Genomic DNA, 25,776 nt, shown 5'->3' with positions numbered 1-25,776 from the left:
TCTCTCTCTCTCTCTCTCTCTCTCTCTCCACCTCTGTTTCTTAAGATCCTACCCCAATACCAGGAGTGTAAATGCCAGCCACTGATAAAGTGATTGTCTAGCATGCATGAAAGCCTGAACTCTAACCCAACACCGTATATACCTGGAAGAGTGTCACATTTCTGTAATCCCAACGTACCAGAAGTGGAGGCAGGAAGATGAACATCTCATTGGGTACCTAATATATTTGAGATCAGTGGAATACAAAAAAACATAGGATTTTACTTAAAAAGTACATTCACAATCCAATGTTGCAAATAAAAAAAAAAAAGGTCTGTTGGCTGTTTGAAGTAATATCCTGGTTTTCACTTTTCTCTGCAGGAGAAGATGAAAGAAACTTGATTGAGAACATTGAGAACACACACCTTTATTGAGAATGAGCAAAAATGGAAAGAGCTGAAACGTCTGATTATTGCTGTTTATAAGAAAATAATGGCACATGTATATTTGCTATGAGAATGCAGTGACTAAAACTAAGGTACCTGGAGGGTCCTCAGTCTCCCAAGGCCATGCATGCCTCACTCCTGGTTAAGATCAAATCTGGTCCCAGCTATGAAGGATCATAGAAAAGAATTAACCAGAGAGTTAATTCTTGCTAAGTCTTTGTGAATACTGATCAGACACAAGGAAGGAAGTTACTAGAACCGGCATGAAGTCATGTTGGGTATTGGTCTATGATCTAAATCTAAAGAGGCCATTTTGCTCCCTTCTTTGACTGTCATACTGTTAAAAGAATGAACAATGAGAAATGAAAAAATGTTTTTAAAAAAATTTCCACCTGAAAGAAGAGCTAAAGCCAGAGAAGGAATTTGTCAGAGGGTCTTGAAGTAGAGAATAACTTCAAAAGAGAAACTTGGCTGTGAGACAATGCTGACCACACCTAGTAGTCCTGCTTTGTCAAGTGTATCTCTTGTTTCCAAATTAAACCTTCAAGATCCTGAAGGTAGACTGAAGTGGGCAGGGGTCACTGCATGTCTTTGTCCCTCCTACCACTGTGGCCACATTGAATAAAGCTTCCCTTTCTGGCTTTTCCTATCTATCTTTAAAATCTTGCTTTAAAAAGTGTTAGAGCACAAAAGGGAAGCTAGCCTGGCCCATTTGACTATTTTAATATCTCCACAATTGACTACTACAGAAATTTTGAAAAAGCACAAAAGGTACAATGCAAACATAAACTTAAATTCTAAAAATTTGAAGTATTTGAAAAGAGGTTAATGCTAGTTTATTTTAGGCTCAAATGATAAATACTATAATAGTTTTAAGGCATAATTACTCATTAAATATAAGAGAACTAAATCAAGGACAATTAGAAACTCAATGTATAAAGGCAAGAACCAGTCCCTGACACTATTAATGATACTCTGTTATGTTTGCAGACAGTGGCCTATTATAACAGACCTCTGAGAGCGCTACCTAGCAGCCAATGAAAACAGATGCAGAGACCTACAGCCAAACATTAGATGGAGCCAGGGAAGTCTTATGGAAGAGTTGGAGGAAGAATTGGGGAACCTGAAAGGGATAGGGACTCCGCAAGAAGACAAGCAGAGTCAACTAACCTGGACCCAAGGGGTCTCCCAGAGACTGAACCACCAACCAAGGAGCTGGAACCATCAACCATGGGCTGTACCTAGGACTCCCACACATATATAACACATGGGCAGTTTGGTCTTCATGCAGATCCCTCAACAGCTAGAATGGAGGCTTTTCCTGAATCTGTTGCCTGTCTATGGATCCTGTTCCCCTAAATGGGCAGCCTTGTCCGGCCTCAGTGGGAGAGGGTGTGCCTAGTCCTGCAGAGATTCGATGTGCCTAGATGGGGTGATTCAAGCTTCCCCCTTCCCAGAAAAGAAGTACGGCATAGGGAAGTGGGGTATGGTGTGCTGGGAGGGGGGCTGTGATCAAGATGTAAAGTGAATGAATGAATAAATAAACAAATAAATAAATAAATAAGTTCCTGGCGACAAAAGAAATCTACAGTAAAACAAAATTAAATTGTATAAATAGTGAAAGAAATAGAAAGGCAGTGGGGGGAGGTGAGAGGAGAGCAAACGTTCAGAAAATGCATGTGCAGTATGAGGAGGGGAAGGAATGAAAGGAAACAAACAGGCTGATCATGTTTCATAGATTCTTGATTTGTTTAGTTAGACATTTCAGGCGTGTCCCCTGGGAGAACACTGGGATAAGTGCACACCACTAATTTAATTTCTTCTCCTTTTGGGCCACATACCAAGGAAGAAACAATTGACTCCACCCCCACAAAGCTGATCGCCCAGTCTGACCATAAGTGTACAGTAGTCTAAGACTGTGAGAATTATTGGAAACTCATTTATATACATTTTTCCTCAGTCTACATTTATAACACTTAAACTTGATGATTTTCAACCATAATTTTAAATCCATAAGTAGGAAACAGTACAATGCAATCTAATTGAATTGCTTGTAACATTCTTTAATTCAGTATCACAAATGAAAAATCTATGGAAAATTTTTTACTTGAGAGCAGAATAGTCCAAGACTTTATCTAATAGTACTTTCAATCAGAACTATTTTTATAGATCAGGGTTTGGGGGCACATGAAACATTCTCTTGATGAACCTTGTGACATATTTAATTTGTGACTGTCTACTCATTCCTTGGAATCACAACATTGTTTATGGTGTCGCAGACAGTCTATGAAACTGGCTATAGGAGAAACAGCATCATCAGGAAATCAGCACATGTAGCTGATACTTCTGTTGAGAGACCCCAGACAGACGCTAATTGGGTTTAAGTATGCAGTCTATTGTGGCAAGAGAATACCGCAGGGAGCAGAACTAAGTGAGTCACATTCTAGATGCAATTCTGGGAGAAACTAAGGGCAGTGAAGCTTAAAAAAGGCTATCGTCTGCTCAATAAGCACTTTGAACCCCACGCTTTCTGAGCCTATAGTGTAACACTTAGAAGGACATAGGGCATGAGATAATGGTTATCGACATAGGGTATTTTGAAATATTTAAAAATTACAAAACAAACTAACATACTACTGAATAATTATGTTCTACCTTCCTATCATGACAAATATAATTTTGAGTGGCATAAAAGTATAGGATTAAATCATAGTGTTAGGACTCTATGTGATCAAGGGCTAACAGGGTTCTGGAAAAAAATGGCTTGGGCGTCCCTGCTCTTATTTGATTGTGCCAGTGTTCTTTCTATATAGTCTATGGAGGCTAGTCCATTTGTCTGAAAAGTACATTCCTACAACATTTACCACTAAACATGTCCTACTTGTCTTGAAGTACTGCTCAGTTCCACTCACTCTATTCTTCCCCCACACCATAACAGGTTCAGTTAACGTCACCATGTGTTCATCACTTTGGGTCTCACCTACGGCAAACTTCAGCCACTTCTGCATTTGCTTACTGCCACTGTATCTCTGGCATCAAAGTACACAGCACATAGGAGGTCCTCAGTGAACACTTATGTGCAGAAGAATTAGGATTTTGCCTGAAGTCCCTAAATTGACCCCTTTCATGGGTGATACTGAAGCAATTATCTTTGACCAAATAGCACAGCATTTTAACAAGCCCCTGAGATTGCACTGTGTGATATTTTTCGTGACCCTTGCTCCATCAGTATCCTCTCTCCTTCTTTGTATTATTTGTTGCCAGTTCTTTTGTTTCCATACCACATCCAATAGACATTTTCTTTTTAGATACATGTTTAGATAAAAATGTGGGTGTCCCCAAAAACGACAACCAAGCCACAGGTCCACAGCACTTTACAATGTTATATTGCAGTAGTGTTGTTAGTTTCCATATGCAGCTTTAACACCACGCTGAAAAAAAATCTCCTGAGAGCAGAAGTGGTACCTATGCTCCTCACCCATGCCCAAAGCCAGGTAATTCACATATAGAAGATAAACACAACTCCATGTCTCGATTTATCAATATTTTGCACTTTCCTGAGGAATGTGTGGCCTTGGACATATGTAATAAAGCTTCTATTAAATAACACAAAAAGCCATGGGTCTAAGCAAAGCCTCATTAAAAACATTCAGGTCAGGACTTACCATCCCCCGTCTCTGCACAGAGCTGTAAGCCCAAATTGTTCTGTGGATTAATCACCCAATGATTGCTGGTCACAGTGATATCAAAGACAAGCCAACCCACATCTAAAGCTTGTGTCTTCCTTGTATCTAGCAGAAAAAGATCTGCATCCCTAAGGAGAAAGGAATGAAAAATAAATTAAAGGTTTGAATGAAGGTCATAATTTCTCATATGAAAGTGAAAATATTTAAAAGCACTTTAAGAGTAACAGGAGTTAATTAAAGAACAAGGAAACGGGTGACTCTGATGGTGAGCATTAAGACAACAGTTGCCCATCTCCCAACCCAAACCCGGAACTTATTAAGACTATCTGAAAGTCATTTCTATCTTTCTGTTTCTCATTGTCATTTCATGCTAACTTAATTATCTTAATTTGGTCTCTGGTCATCAGGGCTTCCTCCAACAAACATCTGTAAGTACGTACCCCTTAACAAAGAAAGAAAAAAGAAAAGGAAAAGAATTAAAATGAATTGAGACATAAATGAAAGTAGCTGCTCCAATTCAGATGAACACAGACTCTCTGAGGAGTACAGGCAGGGGAGGTGTCAGCATCTGTTTTGGGATAATTGATTTATACTTTGTATTTTTAATATAATAGCTTTGTGGGTAGTGAAGTCCAGAAGGAGTCATTAAGTGTACCACTCCATGAAGAGGGAAGTCTCATGAGTGGAGAGACACAACCCACAGTGACAACGCGTGTCCTTCCCCTGTGAGTCATCATGGCAGTGAACTGGAATGCATGTGCACTCGAACGATCTGAACAATGCCATGATTATTAACATTTGTGAATATATGTTGACTCTTAATTATGCTATTAAGGTTATGGACATATGTTTGTTAAATTACAGAGAATAGTTACATATGTTTTCCTTCTACTACTGCAACTAAATATTGCCTGGTCCTTAAAGGTGACATCTTTAAGGTGTCACCTTACATTAATGAAACTGGGGCTCAAATTAATCATTGTAAAATGCTGAAACTCTGCCAACATAAAAAAAATCACTAGGATCATTTTTAAATAAACTTTTCTACTGTTTGAATCCTTTTATTAAAGAGCATATTATATAGAAAGAAAGAAAAGCTATGCTATAATGAACTCCATAATGTCTCTTCAAGGACATCTCAATAATATAGAAATTTTGAGGAATGGATACAGAAAATGTGGTACATCTACACAATAGAGTATTACTCAGCTATTAAAAACAATGAATTTATGAAATTCTTGGGGAAATGGATGGATCTGGAGAATATCATCCTGAGTGAGGTAACCCAATCACAACAGAACACACATGGTATGCATTCTCTGATAAGTGGATATTAGCCCAGAAGATCTGAATACACAAAGTACAATCCACAAACCACAAGAAACTCAAGAAAAAGGAAGACCAAAGTGTGGATACTTCATTCCTTCTTAATACGGGGAACAAGATACCCATGGAAGGAGTTGCAGAGACAAACTATGGAGCAGAGACTAAAGGAAGAACAATCCAGAGACTGTTCCACCTGGGAATCCTTCCCATATTCATTCATCAAATCCAGACACTATTGTGGATTCTAGCAAGTGCTGGATGACAGGAGCCTGAATAGCTGCCTCCTGAGAGGCTCTGACAGTATCCAACTAATACAGAAGTAGAGGCTCACAGTCATCCATTGGACTGAGTACAGGGTCCCCAATGAAAGAGCTAGAGAAAGGACCCAAGGAGCTGAAGGGCTTGCAGCCCCTAGGACAAACAACAATATGAACAACCTAGTACCCTCAGAGCTCCCAGGGAGTAAACCACCAACCAAAGAGTACACATGGTGGGTCTAATGGCTCCAGCAGCGTATATATATAGCAGAGGATGGCCAAGATCGGTCACCAATGGGAGGAGCCCTTGGCCCTGTGAAGGTTCTATGCCCCAGTGTAGGGGAATGCCAGGGCCAATAAGCAGGAGGGGCTAGGGTGATGAACAGGGGGGAGGAAGGAAGGAACAGGGGTTTGTTTTAGTTTTCATTTTTTTATTTTATTTTATTTTATTTCTGGAGGGGAACCTGGGAAAGGAGATATTGTATAACATGTAAATAACAAAAACATCTAATAAAAAAATATAGAAATTTTGAATAAGTCATACACAGGTTTAGAAAGATCAAAAGTTGAAGTATTTCTGACAAAAATTAAAGTGAAACTCTAAATCACTATTTTAGGCACTTCATACTCACTTTGTCAACTTTACTTTTTTTGTACTACTCACTGAGCAGCCAGAGAAACTAAAGCAAATGAATAGGACGATGAAATCATCTAGTCACCAAATATTGCACTATACGTATTCAAGAAGTGCTTAGCAGAGAAAGGCTGCAGACATGCTGAGGTCTGATGCAGGATGTAGTTTGACATACTACAGACTTATGATGAGCAGGAAGTGTGAGGCAGGAAGATTCACATCCTACACAAGTTTTCAGGACCCATTTCATTCATTCACATTAGACAACATCAATCAATTTTTTTCCTCTCCTAACTTGGGAAGGTCTCCAAATATATAGAATAAGTAAAATATTTTTTAAAAAAATAAGATTCCTCATAGTTTTAAGGTAATCATCTCGGAAGTTGCATTCTTTTTAACTAACCACTCTGCTCGCTTCTTAAACACAAGTCACCGCATCTCAGAAAAGACGCAAAGGTGACCCAGCTCCAAGATTGCTCCTTTTTGAAATAGGATATAATCTCCCAATCATTTCTTCAAAGCAGATGGCCCTAATCATTGAAGCGCTTAAAAAACAATAGATTAAAAAGAAGTAGCTTTGGATGTACAGTGTATGTATGTGCACGTGTTTACATACATATGTGGCAAACACTTCAGGCTATGTGGCAAACACTTTTGCCAACAATGATGCCTCCCCAGAGCCCACAATTTTGATAGGTTACATCAACAAAGTTCTTCAGGTAACCATGTAGGTGATAGTTTCTATTATTTTAAAACTGTATTACATCATCATTCCATAAAAGGAAAAACATCTAAGGTCAAGTCACAAATCTTTCTAATGTGTCCCTCAATGTTACTAACTATAGATTTAGTGCATATCTTTAGGGGGAAATCCATGCCGCAGACTTGTGCAAGCTCTAAACATCTGCATTTCAGTGGCAAGTTGCAATGCACCAGACAACAAGTCCAAAAAGGGTGGTATCAAAAAACTATGCATTCTACTTCACCTCTGAAGGGTTTGGATAGTCAACTGATTTCATAGGTATCACCATGTTTTCCTATTCTTGAACAAATCTATGTTATTCTGATTATTCCTTTTGTTTCTCCTTTTTTTATTTATATAAAAACTTCCACATTGCCTCCAGACAATAAAATTTACTTTAGAGTAATAAAGTATATTATCGATGAACACGATGGCAGCCATTCTGCGACTTCGTTCCTGCAATTCCATTCACAATTGTAACTTAAAATAAACCCTCTCTAAGTCTACACAAAATTAGGTGTGAATCCCTGTGGATTATAAAATTTCTCTACAAAGAACTTTTATCACTAAGAATAGTTTAAAATAGTTTAAAAGCCTTATCATTTCCCATGAACAGTATACAATAAACCTGTTACATTTGACTGTGTTTCCTAGGAATCGAACTTAGGTCCTCATGCATGCTGGTCAAGAGCTGTGGTTCTGTGCCAGTATTCTGAATGGAAGAGAATAAATTCTTGTTGTTTTAAGATACCTCACTTTTAGTAGTTTGCTATAGCAACTTCAGGGAATCCATACACTCATTGAATTGGAAGATTTCCCATGTGAAACAGAGAGTTCACTGATATAAAGTACTGAGGAAAACAGGAAGAAAGAAGGCATGTCTATAAGCTCCTTGGACAGTGAGGCTATCAGTGCTTGATAGGAAACGTTAATGGAGTTTTAGAAATCCAACTGCAATGGCTGAGAAATGAATGAGAAAGAGAAAGGATTGGAGTGTAATTTCGGGGAGGGGCTAAGGGACAACAGAATCAACAAGAGAGATTCTCCATTAAATGATAAATAATGTTGTTTATACAGTGCATTTAAATACATATTCATAAGACAAAGCACTTACTATTTTAACACAAGAAAATCTTGGGTAGACAATATTGGATCTCCTTTAAAACCAGCATGTACTGTTATGGCTCCTTAACACTACACTTGGAGTTCAAATACAAAACTTCTTTATGTATAAAATCACTTGACAAAATGCAAGGGAAACCTAATATGCTTACTTTTGATCAGAAACTAACAATTACAGTAATATTTGTACTGCTTTTATTTATATATTCTCTTGACCTTGTAATAGACAGCATCTCCATTTGCATTTTTCTGCATAGTTCTATGAAAAGTGCTATATGACATATTTGTGGATAATGTATTTTCTTGTTCCTTTCTCGATACAACTGACACACACTTCACATTGATATTTTTCCACAACCTAAAGTAGGGGTGTAAGATTTTTGGACCCTCTGTGTCTTTGTTAGTTTCCATTGCAGAGATAAAACACTGATCAAAAGAAATTTGCAGAATAAAGATTTCATTTTCTAGCAAAAAAAAAACTCTACCAGCTAGAAAACAAATATTCAAACACATGATCCTATAAGGGACATTTTATATTAAAACATAATGTGGCCAAAAAGAGCTTGGAGAAATTGCTAGGACATTCACCTCTCTACTTCATCTCTACAAGGTACAGTCACATCTCCACACCAACCAGGCTTTCTCAAATTGAAACTCTTTCATCATCTTTCATTGCTCTTTTCTTTGAATAACTTATAAATTCTAAGAAAATAGTAATTCACTTACATAACATCAATATCATGGTTTATGAGGGAAGGAAACTACTGGATCAAGTACTCAAAATTGGTGACATAATCAGTTACCAAATGAAAAATCCTCATCTGTCTCATCCCATAAATATTGCCACCACACTCCTGAAGAATTAATCTAGCACTGAGCTCATTAACTAAACATGTCACAATAATAAATTATAGCTTCTGAACTTTGTCTTAAAGTTTGCCCAGTCCCCAATGGAATCATCTACCAGACATTCCAACACCTAAGACTCAAGGAACACAGCAGAAGAGTGGATGCATAGATTGTAAGAGGGTCATGGAGTTTGCTGTGAGATGCTGTAATGCAAGAAGCTACATCCACAAAGTCTCACCAACTTGACTGCCATGAGCCAAACGAGAATGACACAAATGGATGTGCCAGTGAGGATAGGGGAAGCCCCAGAGACTTCAACCCTACACAAAGAAAGGGCAACTAGAGAGACAAACAGTGGGAGAAATAGTTTTTTCTGGGAAAAGGCATCATAGTTGGTTATCCAATACCAAAGAGTCCGCCGTAAAAGCACACACACAAGAAAGATTAGACACACTGAGTAGGTTGCTTATAGGAATAGATAGATAGATAGATAGATAGATAGATAGATAGATAGATAGATAGATAGATAGACAGATAGATAGACAGATATGTTTTATATATAGATATATATAGTAGGTTGTATTTAGAAATATATGTAATTATACATTATACATATATTTATATATATAATTTTGTGTACTTATATATTTATATTTTATATTTTATATAATATATTCCTAAATACAACCTATATATGTGTGTGTATATATATATCACATACATACAAGTACTATATATACACATATGCATATAACAACAATGAAAAATGCCATGAACTTGAAACACAGCAGGAGGAGGGCATGGAAGGGCTTGAAGGGGAGGTAAAATGATCTAGTTATATTATAATCTCAAAAAGAAAAGAAAAATACGGAAAAAATAAAGTTTAGATTGTGTGCTGTTCTAGATGTTTTTAGATGAGCCTTCTTATTTCATACAAAACAAACATGGACTTTTAAAGTTCTGAAAATCATGAGTATCAGTATTGCTGATCTCTGATTCTGTGCCATATTTTAAGTATTGAGATTTAAAAACATGAGCCGTTGGATCATATTACTCTTTGTTGGTTAAGGGAGATGCCTGGGGTCTTTTAGAGGGTTTAGTAGGGCACACTACACAAACTCAGAATAACCACACATTCAATGCCTGTAGCATACACCCAGATCCCACACCATCCCCATCAATGTGACAACCAAAAATACATTCAGACACTGACAAATGTTCCCTAGGGAGCCATGTGGCCCCAATTGAGAACTGCTGATAGAATAAAGCTTGATCCCTGTATACCAAGAAATATAAGCTGTGCTTGACTGTTATCCTGCACTAGCAGAATCAACTCTGTCTCCTTCAAGAGTCCTTCTCTGCTCTGTTATTCTCATGAGGCCAGGAAATCTTCCAGTGTAGAAGCTGTCAACATACATTTATTAGGAGGAATGTCCACAGAAGAATCCCAAATCTTAAAGAAGCAAAAAGGGGGAGAGATGGTGTAAACGGGAAGCTGACTGTGGACTGAAATGATGACAGCCGAGCTAAATACACCAAGGAGTGAAGGCAGCTAATGACATTGGGCGGTCTAGCCTAAAAGGTTTGTGCAGTGGAGTACAGAAATGTATGTCCATAGAGCATTAGACTCCTAAAAGGCTCATTTATGTGTTTGTGTGTGTGTGTGTGTGTGTAATTTTTAATTCAAATGTAGCTCTTTAATACAGCACCAGTAACATGTGTCTGTTAAATGTACATCACTACCTATGTTGCTGTTGATCATTTTGTTTGTATAATATGATTTAATTAATAACATATTCAGGCCATTTAACACTGTAATGTATATTATTTTAAAGTTAATATCCACCCCTTCTCCCACCTATAAAGAGTTCCTATCCACCCTGAACAGTAAGCCCCAAAGCCCCAGGCCCTCCCCTGAAGCCCATCCCACATCCACATGAAGAACTCATTTCCCTTCATTCACATTTCCACATCACTTAGTGCATAGTTACATCATAGTTCTTAGCACATTGTATTATTGTTATTAAAGTCTGTGTGAGGCGAGCTGTCTACATCCCATGTCCCCCAGGCTATGAGCTTTTGAAATCTTATTTACTCTGCCTTGGGTCCTCTGTGCATGCTCAACAAAAGCGTGCGTGTGGCGCTCAGCTGCATGATCTGGAAAATTTAATAGTGTGGAAACCTTATTTCTCAATAATGTCAATATATGAGGTGTGACTGAAGAGCAGTGCATTCTATATGAGATTTGGAGTTGTTGGTTTTATATAAAACGATTAAAATAAATGAAATGATACAAAAAATGTGTTACCTCTTTAGCAGAAAAAAATAAAGACTTGGATACCTATCAGAACACTTCATTAAATTGCACACATTTAAATGTGCATAAGCATAAATCAGGAATGTAAGAGATGATAGGAACAAAATCTATAATGTACAGAGTTGTAGGCTATATAGGTGAAACGAGTGGCAATGTAGATGGCATTATGGCTCTGTCCACTTTTCAGTGTGATTCCTTAACACTGATAGAGGATTCACAAGCTAATAGTTCAGCTGAGTTCTCGAACATGAAACATATCCAAACATCAATCTAAGTAATAGCAAAGTTTCCCCCACACACACATGAAGGCAGGACCCTCAGTACAGTGAGTTCTCACACACACACATGAAAGCAGGACCCTCACTACAGTGAGCTCCCCCACACACACATGAAGGCAAGACCCTCACTACAGTGAGCTCCCACACACACACATGAAGGCAGACCCTCACTACAGTGAGCTCTCACACACACACACACACACACACACACATGAAGGCAAGACCCTCACTACAGTGAGCTCACACACACACACACATGAAGGCAGGACCCTCAGTACAGTGAGCTCCCACACACACATGAAGGCAGGACCCTCACTACAGTAAGCTCACACACACACACACACATGAAGGCAGGACCCTCAGTACAGTGAGCTTCCACACACACACATGAAGGCAGGACCCTCACTACAGTAAGCTCACACACACACACATGAAGGCAGGACCCTCAGTACAGTGAGCTCACACACACACACACATGAAGGCAGGACCCTCAGTACAGTGAGCTCACACACACACATGAAGGCAGGACCCTCAGTACAGTAAGCTCACACACACACATGAAGGCAGGACCCTCAGTACAGTGAGCTCCCATATGAGATAATGTGTGTTTGCTGTTAAATACACTGAACCAAAAAGTACAACCTATAAGAATCTCAACTGCTTCTGAGGCTTCCTGAAAATACTACATTAAAAATGTACAATTCTGAGGCCGGAGAGATGGCTCGGTGGTTAAGAGCGCTGGCTGCTCTTCCAGAGGTCCTGAGTTCAATTCTCAGCAACCACATGGTAACTCACAACCATCTGTAAGGAGATCTGATGCCCTCTTCTGGTGTGTCTGAAAACAATGATGGTGTACTCACATACATAAAATACATTTTGAAAATATAAAAAAATAACTATTTTCTTTTCCTACCTCTATTTTAGTTATTTAACAAATAGCAGGTATATATGCATATATGCATATATATATAAGCTACATACAATATATGCTTAAATGATTTTGAAGATTTCTTTGAATTTTAAAATTACTTTTTTGTATTGCAATTCTTTCTCTTTTAACTGTGATCATATACTGTGGAAGGTGATTTGTTTGTTTGTTTGTCTGTTGTTGTTTTGGAGGTTTGGGTTTTTTTTTTTTTGGTTTTTTGGGGTTTTTTTGTTGTTGTTTGGTTTTTTTTTTTTTCTTTTCTTTTTGGTTTTTAGAGACAGGGTTTCTCTGTGTAGCCCTGGCTATCCTGGAACTCACTCTGTAGACCAGGCTGGCCTTGTACTCAGAAATCCGCCTACCTCTGCCTCCCAAGTGCTGGGATTAAAGACATGTGCTACCACTGCCCTGCAGAAGGTGGTTTTTTTACCTTAGTTCTTGTCTCACAGAATGAAAGTCAAATTAGCATGAAAAAGATTCAATAAAATAAATAAAAGAGAAAATATTAGTTCTTAATTTTCATTATGGAAAATTCCTTCCATAGCTTAAGAAATGCAAGAGAAACTTATTTTTAAAGCCTAATATTTTGACATTTGTCCTATTGAGGAACAGTTGGGAATTCTACTTAGCATATATGTAGTATAAAGTTATTTCCCTCTATCCCTCTCTCTTTCTCTTTCTTTTTCTTTCTCTTTCTTTTCATGTATATGTGCAAAAACATCATAATCACACAGAATAATTTTCTTGTATTGGTCAGCTTTCCATTAATACAATGAAATATTTAAAAAAATAAACATATAAATGGAAAATAGTTATTTGGACTCATGATTTTATCAGTTCCAGTCCTGATCCCAATAAATACTACTGGAGCCTTGTATGAAGGAATACATTGTTGTAGGGTCCTGTGGCTGAACAAAGTACCCGGTCATGAGTTGTTGCATGGACAAACATTAGGGAAAGATCCAACTTGGGTAGATGTAGCACATTTTCTGTATCCATTCCTCTGTTGAGGGACATCTGGGTTGTTTCCAGTTTCTGGCTATTATAAGTAAGGCTGCTATGAACATAGTGGAGCATGGATCCTTCTTACATGTTGGAGCATCTTCTGGGTATATGCCCAGGAGTGGTATAGCTGAATCCTCTGGTAGTACTATGTCCAATTTCCGGAGGAACCACCAAACTGATTTCCAGAGTGGTTGTATCAGCTTGCAATCCCACCAGCAATGAAGGAGTGTTCTCCACAACCTCGCCAGCATCTGCTATCATCTGAGATTTTTATCCTAGCCATTCTGACTGGTGTGAGGTGGAATCTCAGGGTTGTTTTGATTTACATTTCCCTGATGACTAAGGATGATGAACATTTCTTTAGGTGCTTCTCAGCCATTCGGTATCCCTCAGTTGAGAATTCTTTGTTTAGCTCTGTACCCCATTTTTAATAGGGTTATTTGCTTCTCTGGAAATATCATTTGACATGTAAATAAAGAAAATATCTAATAAAAAAAAGTTCCAACTTGGAAGGCCACATGCTCAATCAAATAAGGATCTTTGACAAAGCTCGGATCACCTCTTAGGGGCCTGGAGCACCCAGGGAACCACAAAGCTCGGATCACCTCTTAGGGGCCTGGAGCACCCAGGGAACCACAAAGCTCGGATCACCTCTGAGGGGCCTGGAGGACCCAGGGAACCACGATTCCCGCATCACCTCTTAGGGGCCCGGAGTACCCAGGGAACCACGATTCCCTTCTGGAGATCACACCTCTAATATATGGGTCTTTCAGGAACATTTAACCTCAAAACTGTAACAGGACCTGCATAAGGCATCTCTTTATTTTGGTCGATATAAAATTTTACATTTAGATTTGATCAAAATATTTGGAATGAGGAAGACTATGTGTAACAAAGATTCTTTTAAAAACAACTTGAGATGCTAAATAACCAAGAACAACTTAATGTCCATTAAAATACACCAGACTCCCACCATAAATAATAGTGAGGTCAAAATATTAATTCAGATCAAACAACTTAGCAGAACCAGGGATAAAAAAGAAATGTCTACAACTTCCTTCCTTCCACTGTAGAAAAAAAATAGTTATAAGTAAAATAAAATTACAGTTGTAGAAATATTAAGTAATGTTCAAAATACTACTTTCAATTATCACTTGACTTTGAAAGGTATACCATAAAAGAGATGATTTATAGGACTCATTACATGCAGATCCTGTGCCTCCATTTTGTAAGTAGAACCACTAGCTAGACATTATGGGCCACACTTGAAATTCCATCACTTGATAGGCAGAGACATAAGATCTGTAAGTTCTAAACTAGCGCGGACTGTACAAGATATTGTAGTTATAAGAACAACAATGAAAATCAATGATCAAAGAATCCACTGAAGTCAGACTTTTTAAAAATATGACTCACCTGTGGCCAACAGTTACAGTTAAGAAAATGACACAGCTCTACTTCTTACTAGTTCTCTTAAAATAACAGTGCATATGGAGCAAAATTTATTAAAATGATCCTCCATAATTGGTGTTCCATGGGATATTAATAAGTGTTACACATCTAAAACTCAGTTAACAAATAATTTTGAAGAAGGCCAGCTAAAACATTTTTTTTTTTTACTCTTGAGACCTTTTTAACCATGAGACTTTCTGATTTGCATCATGAGCCTTCTACAGGCTGTCGGGCTAAGGTATTTGCCTTCAGTTTCTTTATCTTCATTGAATAATGTCAGAGACGGATAGAACATTCCTTGGGAAACTATTACAATTAGAACATCAAGATAACCCTTAACAGTGGGGAACTATAAAAAGTTATCAAGGTAAAGAGTGACTAGACACCGAACCTTAAGTATTTACCAAAGGACATAGAAGCTCACCATAAGAAAGTTTGGGTCTCATAAATAGAAGCTACTGGAAGATGAAGAGAATCTGGCTATAGCATGTCAATTGTTCAACAGAGATAAGTAATCACCACAAAGATGGCTAACTAAAAGATTTCTGTGGTAGATTAAAGATCAGAGAACATGAAGATCCCTCTGTAGTTCATACTTGGTGGTTCATTTGCACCAACCTATTACCAGTGAGTGACATTTTCAGACATTTAATATTTTGATCTATCATCTGTTTTCATGCAGTTTTCAAATATCTTTAGAAAGGATGTGCACTGGTTGTCTGTCAGATTCTACTATAAGTAGAACCATCTTTATTCAAAATACACATAACTAACTATATACTATCCCATCCCTTACCTAGCATACCAGTCCTCCTCTCGTTTACAGAACTCTATGCTATTTAAATAATTTTATATGAAATTTTCTGTAGGTATAACAAAATGAAATTTTTCTTGACTGAAAGGCAAATTGACAAAATGAGACAAAAGACCACGAAAGAACATAGAGACATGATGCCATTTCATACACGGACTGGTCAAATTCTGTAAAATGTAGGAGGAATTCTTAATATTTATTTATTCATTTCTTTTCATTTATAAACATATTTTGAAATTTTTATTGATGTCTATGTGCGTGCACATGCATGTCAGGTGTCAAAGGAGGCCAGTCAAAAGAGAGATTCAGTTAGAGTTAAAGGTGGTTGTGGGCTGACTGACATGGGTGCTAGGAGCCAAACTATGGTCCTCTACAACACTGAGAGCTCTCAACTGCTGAACCATTTTACCAGCTCCTTATTCTTATTTTTCAATGTTCCTTACCTGGCTCAGAATCTTCCTTCACCCAAGAAAATATGTTGTAAATTACATAAGCTATCAATGGCTTTTTAGCTAAAATTCAGTCCTTGTTAGGATAAATAGTCAATATAAAGTCAATACCTATTTGCGTATTCCTTGATGATCTGATATATGCTAATCTTAATTGTTTCATTTTCAAATCGATGGTTCCCCTTGTCCTTATAAATCCGGAACTCGGCTGCTGTCACTGCTTCTCCATGTGGAATCTGGGTCAGATCAAACCGAAATTCTTTGTAATGCCTTCTCTGATGAGAAAAGTCCTTGTCTCTTTCAACTGAAAAAAAAATTAAGGAAGGAAGGAAAAATGTTAGCTTCTTATAAAATATGGAAATCAATGATAAATTCTCGGCCTTTAAAAATGAAAACAAGCAGGACAGTATAAAACTGAGAAAACACTAAAACCACAGACTCATGCATGTTTCCAGTTAAAGGAAATTCCACAAACCAATAGCTTTTTGGTTCAAATGCAATGTAACCATCTGGTTTTATAAAAATTCCTAGATCCTAAATGGAAAGACTATCCAAAGATGTTTTTTTTAAAGTGAAGATTGCAAAGTGATTGTCAATATGCATCAAATACCAGAACATAGGTTTCATACAGGAATAAAAATGATGATACAGAAGCCTTCAGGGTTTCGAGTGAAGTGAGAGAAAAGAGGAAGTCACAGAGTAAAGAGGGGAAGAGGACTAAGGGTCTGTGACACAGGACATGATGTGGCATTTTTGTAGGCAAATAAATGAAGCAAGTTCTTTTTCTGATTTACAATAAAATTATTTTTAGGTGATCCATAAAAACAGAATTTACATTCATGCGATGCTTCAACTGTGTAATTCTGAGGTCTATGCTGTCTAAGGTTTCAATCAGGCTAAATTCACATCCTCTAATGGGGATCATTCCTTTACAGCAAGCCTTAAAACTCCTTCTTCCAGCTTTATGATGTATATAGCAAACAGCATTCATTCTTCCATGGGACCATGTACCAGAACTACTTTCTCTACCTGACTGCAACGTATACCACAAAAAAAGACCACTTCTGAAATGACTTCCCCAGATGAAAGCAAGTTATCTATTTACATTTATTTATTTATTTATTTATTTATTTATTTATTTATTTATTTATTTACGTGAATGAAATAGCTTTCCTCTGTTCTAAGGCTCTTTCATGGATGATTGCTCTGGTGAAGTGCAATTCACCTTCAGACCTCTGTCCTCAGAGTGAAGTGAGAACCCAGTTCTCCCCTTTTAACTACCTTCCACCAAACAAAATAAAAGATATAGCTCTCCTGAGAATAGTAAAAAAAAAAATATGAAGGATTTAGAGCAGTACATTTCAAATATATTGTAACATGATTTGACAGTGTGCTGTCAGACAGTGTCTTCCTCGTGGCTATCATAGCATTCCTAATGAGCTAGCTACATAAGGGATTCATCCAGGGACACTCACTGTTACTTAATGGCTCAGTTTCTCTGGTTTTTGAGTTTTTCAAAAATCTTAATTACTTAGGATAATATGAGATATTATTATGAAAAAAGCTGCTCAATATCCAAGGCATTTTATAATTACCATCAACATTAATTTTAACATTTTATGTATATGAGTACACTGTACCTGTACAGATGGTTATGAGACATCATGTGGTTGCTGGGATTTGAACTCAGGACCTTTGGGAGAGCAATGGTTAAGAGTGCTCTTAACCATTAAGCCATTTCAGTAGCTCCCTAATTTTAACATTTTACAATGACTTGTTTCATTCCTAAAATTTAATTACAAAAAGGTTTAAAAACACATACATACATACATACATACATACATACATAATGCATGCATACATACATACACACATACACACATACACACCTATGCATACATACATACATACATACATACATGCATACATACAAGTGCTAGACTTACAAATTTTAAAAAATTGTGTTAGGGTACAAAAACCACTTTGGAGTAGTTGACATGATTCTGATACTGTTGTAAGTATTCAGAACTTGTGGCTCTAAGCTAGAGAAAAGATTACAATTGGTGGAAGATGATCCTGGCTACCTAGTTATCACACTGAGGAACTGAAGTATCGAAATGTTTGTGCTTCAAAGCCAGATGAGAGATACTTCTGAAATGAGTCATGACTAAAACCCAAAGTATTCCTTCTCTTTGTTATCCAAAAGAATCTCCTGTTTATTTTCCACCAAAGTAGGTGATTTAGGGAGTCAGGGGGGCTTCTGCCTACCTATAGCTCAGGCACTATGATTAGCCTCCGAAAATAAGAAGATGAGACAGAGCCATCCCTGTGTTCCGGGGCTCATCAGAATGATGAATTTTGACTATATGACTCGCACTACTGCTACTTAACATAATTTAGTGAGGTGTGATCTCTTAAAATATCATCATCTTATTCCTAATAAAGACCTATGTTCAGAGGAAGTAGGACCACTTTCTCTAAATGAGGTAAATAAGGCTATTTTAAAACGTTCTTTGGATTCATACTTCCTGCCGACAATCAGATAGACAGAGTGTTCTCCGCCTTCCTTCTGTCCATCCACTTCTACCTGAGAACATGACAGGTGTAATGGCAGAAAACGCCAGTTAACTGGGTGGCTAATCACTGAGAGTGCATTTCTGAACATTAAATTTGCCACAATTTATTTTTTGAGAGAACTAAATTAAGCTAGCTGAATTATTATTTTCTTGTATATAATTTAAATCAGTGGATGGCGATACTGCACCTTGACGATAGTTAAATAGCATGTATCTGGCATAAACGTATCTGACACATTCTGCTGTGTGAAACCTCAATTCACAGCTGCTTTTCCTTGTTTTGAACATGGAGGAAACAAAGAATGACATGAAACTCAAGTTTCATCCATGGTTGCCAAATGTCAGGACCAACCTGCTACTTCCATGTCTACAGTTCCTTCCTGTTTTATTAGTATGGGAATAAAATCTTAAATTAACAACTCTAAAGAATTTTGTAAAGATTTGTTTCAGCCTCATTTGGTGACTAAACTAGAAGTCGACTGATATAAAATGATGTAAAGTCTCTACCTGAATTCTGTTCATATAAATTTTTTATTGCTTTTCTATAGAAAGTCTGTGTATTTACCTAGGTAACCCCTTCCCAGACCCAATGTAAGTAGTTCTATACATAATGACTAGTACTCAGGGAACATTCACAAATGTGTTTACTCTGTCCTACAAAAAGGCACTATCTAGTATTCTAAATTATAAACAACCATTAGTCAAATTTTCTTTTTGAAATTTAGGTCAAAATTCATACCATAATCCTAGATATGAGAGCTGATATGTGACCTCCATAGAATCCAATCTAAATTATGCATTTCTAAACTGCAGATAATTTATACTCATGTCAAATAAGCCACCTACTATTCTGGAGTCTAGTCTGTTTAGCCCTCAAGAAGACATACTTTCAGAGGTTAGTAAAATTTATATTAAGTATACCACACAGAATTAAGTCGCATTGTAAATGGTCCTATATTCTCTCATCAAAACAGCAATAGAAATTCCAGGGCACATTAGGCTAGTGATCAAAGAAGACCTATTTGTATGAACTTCAACACCAAATGGTGCCCATAAAAACCCAACATGGTGATTTAGGTTCCTGCAAAGAGTAATTCTAGAAAGGTGGCAAATATTAATAACTCTAAATTGAAAATAAGAAATTGACAACTAGGTGCTATCAAGCGTCTGCCTTCCAAACATCATTCTACATGTTTCAGAAATCCAAGTAAAGACATCCAATGCTACATGTGTGTTGGGTACTCATTTTGTTGGATAATTCTACTTTAAATTGTAACTGCTTTCAATTTTAAAATAATGTGTAACTCCCCAGCTGGGATGCTCTATACCTCTAAATATCTTCATGAGACCCCTTTGAAAAACTGAAATTCTCAAAGTAGTTTTCTTTAAACAGAAGTATACATGCAATTAATATTCTCAAATATAATCTTAAAGGCAAAGTCTTGGCTCTTCATGCTGTGACAATTTAGCAAATATTAAGCATTTTAATGGAACACAATGCATTGTATGTTAAATGGCTTGGAAAACTTGAAAAGGAAAAAATACTCAAGAGCAAAAATCAGAAATTCTGTTGTTAGCTTTTATATTCATATTATACTAAATGTTTTCTTCATTTGCTTCTTCTTGTGCTTGTTGAATCAATTAAATGTAAGGTGTTTGCTCAACCTTTTTTCCTATCATTTTTAATAAAATCTGTTTTACTGGAACAAAAAGATCAAATCACTATAAAATCCATAATCTTATTTTGCTGAGGAAAAGGAGTTCTCTCATCTATATAATCCCCTCTAAACCTCAGGAAATATTAAAGAAGGTGTGAGGAAAGAATGTAAGATCACAACAAAGATAGAGAGGAGGGGGAGGAAGGGGAGGGAGAGCAATGTCTGCCACATGCTTCTGTTTGTGGCAAGTGTTAGCAGAAGCAGAGGCAACTGACTAAGGAAGAGCATAGTTCCAAGGAGACATCAAGCCGGAGCCTGGAGGAAGACTGGAATCTCAAAGGCCCAGTGCATAAAATACGGGAACTTTTATAGGTCATTTGCATAGATGTCTTAGCAGATTCTATCTGTTACAAATTGGCCGCTTGGCTAGGGTTCCAGCCTTCTTCTTTGCCAATAAGTACCTGCCATAGACCAGTTTTGAACACTATGACTTTCTGGACCTCATTCTCTGCCCACTCTTCTGTCTCAATTCTAGCTTCCTGGACTTTACTGCACTAACAGTAACCACATTAAGGAACAAACGTTTTCCTAGCACCTCCAGGACACCAATGAATTGCAAGAATTCAATCATTGTGTTCCTTGGCTTCTTCAAGTTACTACAGAATAAAGCTATGTATGCTGTGAGGATATTTAGCTCTTGAACACACAAACATTAACACAAAACTGGGCACTTTGACACCCTGTCATGGAATCTGGAAGGTTCATAGCACCCTACCACTCCCTGATTTATAAAGCAAATGATGGTTGGTGACAAGAGAAACATTTCCTTCACTGCAGAGATTCCTATGATCCTGTAAACAAACTCTTTTTTATCTCTAAGGTCCTTGCTCCTATTGCAACCTCAATACCCTGATGAAACTCATTCTGTCATTAGGTGGGTAGGAGAAAGAAAAAAGACATGAAAGAGGGCTGAAGAGATGGCTAAGTGGTTTAGAGGGTTTGAGGTTTTTGTGGAGTTCGATTCCTACAACCATGTTTGGTAGCTCACAATTGTCTGTAACTTCAGATACAGGGCATTGAGCAATCTCTTCTGACTTCTGCAGACACTCCTTCCATCACAAACTCTTACACAGACGCATACATATTTATTATAAGTATAGCTATATATGTAACATATGTGTATTTTATACATATATGTGTAAAAATAAAATAAAGCTTTTATTAAAAGACGTAAGAGTAGCTAGAGAGACATGAATGTCAGGAGGAAGATAGAGATCAGAGTTGGAGGAGCAATCAGGAGAAAAATAGAGTAAATATGGCTGATCATATATGTCATGTACATGTACTAAAATGTCATGCGGAAACCCACTGTTATGTATAATTAATAAATGATAATAAAAGCATAAAAACTCTTAATTAATAACAATATACATAAAACATAACCACCAACATCAATGGATTTAGCTCGTTGAAGACAAGCGCAGATTTGGCAAAGTGAATTCGAGAATTCACACAATACAACACTATGCTCTAGTAGAGACAATTTCATTCCCCAAACTTATACATATTATTTCTTTTGTATGAAACAAAATTGAAACTATTAGGAAAAAAAATAACTACATCTGAAGCCCAGTGTATTGAAATGTAGCTCCATTTAAAGCCCGTTGTATCAATCAGCTCCTCTATGATCATTTTATTTGAAAAGAGCACTGCAGCCTTTTTAAATGTCAAAACTCAGCAGAGAGCATTTGTCTAATAATCATATATTGGCTCTAATTTGTGACACATTCTTCTCCTATTACCTTACCATTTGTGTTACAGAAATGTTTCAAATTGACAAAAGCCCTCATGTGGTGTATGATGAAGCACCCTGTGTGTTCCAATGGGCAAGACTATGTAGACAATTGCACAAGGTAACATAAAGAATTATCAATAAATATATTCACATAAAAATGTTTGAGCTCATGATTGTTAATGGATCATTTAAAATTTCTGATTTGTTTTACTCAACACACATACACACAAAAAAATTCTATCAAAATGTGATAAAACATGACCTGTCAAGTCAGAATCATACATGTAAGTGAGCATCAGAATCGTTCCACTTCTAGCTTTTATTATATATACTCCAAACATTTTTATCTACATGAAACTCCAGACCACAAATCTGGGGAAAGCAACAGAAAGCTTAGCTACATTAGTACACCAACACAAATAATTTCTTACTATGTCTGACTTTAAAGCAAAATATTTAAATGTGGTGATATAAACGTGTATAGGAGGTAAAAATACGAATCAATAGATTCATACTCCATGAGAAAATGAGCTTATAGTACAAGATTGCTTTAAATTATATTTACATTTATTTATTTTATTTTATGTGTATGAATGTTTTATGTGCACGTATTCAGATGTATCATATACACTCCTGGTGCCAGCACAGGATAAAAAGAAGGGCTGGATCTCCTGGAACTAAAGTTATGGGTGATTGTGAGCCATCATCTGTGCGGGAACCAAACCCAGTCTTATAAGAGCAATTAGTCATCTTAATTACTGAGCCACTCTTACTTAATTACAATTCTCACTGTTGCCACCACTCTTGAGACAGGGCTCACTGTGTAGACCAGGTTGGCCTCTGCTCACAGGGCTCTACTTGGCATCTGCCTCCTGAGTACTAAGACTAAGCTTCACACCATACTGTAGCTTAAAATTGTCAGAATTCTGAAATAAATACGAAACTGCTTCTGCTCAAGATACACGTGCCAAGGACATTTATTGTTAAGATAAGTGTATTCTCAAAATAGATAGCTTGCCTAATGACTTCAACACTGAAGGAAACTGGAAAAAAATTCACCCTAGTCTAATTATTTTTATGTCTATAATAACTGATGACTTAAGTTGATTAACAAGAGATAACAATTTATTAATAATTTATATAAAGTTTTAGAAAAATATATCTTTGAGCAGTCTGCCTTAATCTCATACTCATGAGCTACACCTGAGAAGACAGAAATATCCAAGACCCAGAAAAATCTGCAAGACCCAGACAACACTCTCCAAAAGGATGGCCAGATGCTGAGAGTACAGAAGAGAAAGTGTAAAGCTGCTATGTGAACGCTCACCTGCGTGACTTTTCAAGAATCTCTTCCTTGGTCCACTGAGAAGCATAAACTGGGCTCTGAAAAGACCTGTTTGTTGGTAAATGAATGCAGGTTTTATCTAAATGGACAATCATTCCAGAGGTGAGGCAAACTCCAGATTACAGAGCCCTTGGAGCCTCTTAGCACCACTACGGTGTGTGACTGCAAGTCTTATTTGTATCCTCAAATATTGCAAAGCACACTGTCAGTTGGTATTCATATTTCCTAATACTTGTGCTCCTAAGTGCTCATGACTACATGTACCCTTGGGCTTTTACACACACACACACACACACACACACACACACACACACACGCACGCACGCACGCGCAAGTAAATGCCTAGACCTTAAGCTTTGGCTTATTCCCTGACTAGCTTGTAACCTATATAACCCATCCAACTACCTCTGACTATCTACCAGAATTCCAGTCTCTCCCCAGCAATTTCCACCTTCTACTTCCTGCGTTTTGCTAATAGGCCGTCAGCCTTTAATTAACAGGTGATACTTCCACATGGTGCTCAAGAGATTCTCCCTACGAACTTAGACAAATGTCATTTTGAAAAGTAACATTTCATTAATGGTCCAATATTTATGTAATATTTTGTTTTAAAACTGTTAACAATTTGGAGGCAAGGATTAATCTTAAGGAAGGAAAGGGTTGGCAGTGGCTGTGCTCCACAGTAATCTAGAATACTATGATGATAGGCTATAAGCATCTGTTATTGCCTCAATAATTAATCATAAGCAATGAAAGCAATAAATAAACTGGTGATTGGTTTAGTAAAATTAGTGTGATTCATATTTTGCTTCTCTTTTATGTGAACCAACAAGGGGGCATCTTTATTTTCTTCCCATAATTTAGGTAAAATATGAACTTCCTCAGTACTAACATAGTAGTTAATTACACAACAAAGGATAGTCTGTAGGTCTTACAATTCCTTATTCCATATTCTTTGTGCCAAAGCTCCTTAAGTTGTTGTGCTGTTGTTTGCTGAGTTTTTGAGTTTCTGACATGACTGGCCTGAAACTTGTGATCTTCCTGCCTGAGACTCCTGAGTACAGGGATTACATATGCAAGCCGTCCCACCCTGTCCATACAGTTTCACGTAATTATGATGATTAATTCTGACTCAGTGTGAAATTTTCCAAGTCCAACCTTTCTACTTGTTCACGTCTTCATTTTTAATCGTTTCCCCCTTCTATGCATTCAGCCTTTTTCTCCTCTTTGTATCAATTCCAAGGACACATCAAAATCCTGGAAACATTTTTATGTGAACAAATTTGGGTTTATTGACTTTTTAAAATATATTTAACAGGTAAATGATGCAGTGACAGAAATATTAGAAAGGAGCCCTGATTGTATGACAGATGATTTGGGACAAGATTCCGAAAGATTGCTTGTTTTATTTTGTTACACTGTCTGGGCAATGTAACCCAGGCTGACCTCAAGCTCATGATGATTCTGGCTTAGCCTCCTGAGGGCTGACACTACACATGTAAGCCACTTTGCTCAACTCAATTACTACTTCCCTTCTAGAAGAACAGGTCATTTTACCATTTGACATATTAATCAGAGAAACACAATGGAGCTACAGTTGATAAAGAAACAATACCCAGTACTATAACCAACAATAGGATTATAATGGATAGTCTTTTTGAGATATGATCAAAGCCCTCATCCTTAATCTATGCTTAGATATAGTTATGAAGTGGTCTTGTTCTTGTCTTCCTCCCTCATTGTCACAGAGGACTTCTGTCCCACTATGTTGTTCCTTGGTTCTATTTCCACTGACCTGAACTATGCCAGCACCTCCCAGCAACTCCCATCTGAGCTGACAGAGCCAGGCTAAGTCCCCACTCTATGCTGCTTCTTCCTCTTTCTCACCCTCCTCACTCCTCTTGCTTATCCTAAAATAGCTACTCCATCAATTTCTGTATCCAGTTATAAAATAATCACTCCTGGCATGTTCTAAAACAAACCTTAATAGTTAAGGAGACAGAGGAATCAGAAAAGAGCTCAGAATGATCCAGAAGAATGGTCTTTTTCAAAGTGTTGTTATGTAGATAACATGCTATTTCTTCATATAAAGTAGGAAAAAATGGGAAGTTATATATAGAA

At 37.2% G+C, this 25,776-nt stretch overlaps 1 protein-coding gene across 1 annotated transcript in view; it reads right to left on the bottom strand.

Moving 5' to 3' along the window:
* Nucleotides 1-25,776, bottom strand: part of Bmp5 (bone morphogenetic protein 5) — a 121,601-nt gene that overhangs the window by 52,283 nt on the left and 43,542 nt on the right. The window contains exons 2-3 of the mRNA XM_031344363.1: nt 16,393-16,585; nt 4,091-4,239 (exon numbers count right to left, since the gene is read on the bottom strand). Of these exons, the coding sequence (XP_031200223.1) occupies nt 4,091-4,239; nt 16,393-16,585 (342 nt within the window). The remainder of the gene's footprint in view (nt 1-4,090; nt 4,240-16,392; nt 16,586-25,776) is intronic.

The sequence above is a fragment of the Mastomys coucha genome, unplaced genomic scaffold, assembly GCF_008632895.1.
Source record: "Mastomys coucha isolate ucsf_1 unplaced genomic scaffold, UCSF_Mcou_1 pScaffold23, whole genome shotgun sequence".
NCBI classification, from domain to species: domain Eukaryota; kingdom Metazoa; phylum Chordata; class Mammalia; order Rodentia; family Muridae; genus Mastomys; species Mastomys coucha.
Note: the sequence above shows the minus strand (reverse complement) of the source record. Positions and strands in the feature narration are given on the sequence as shown.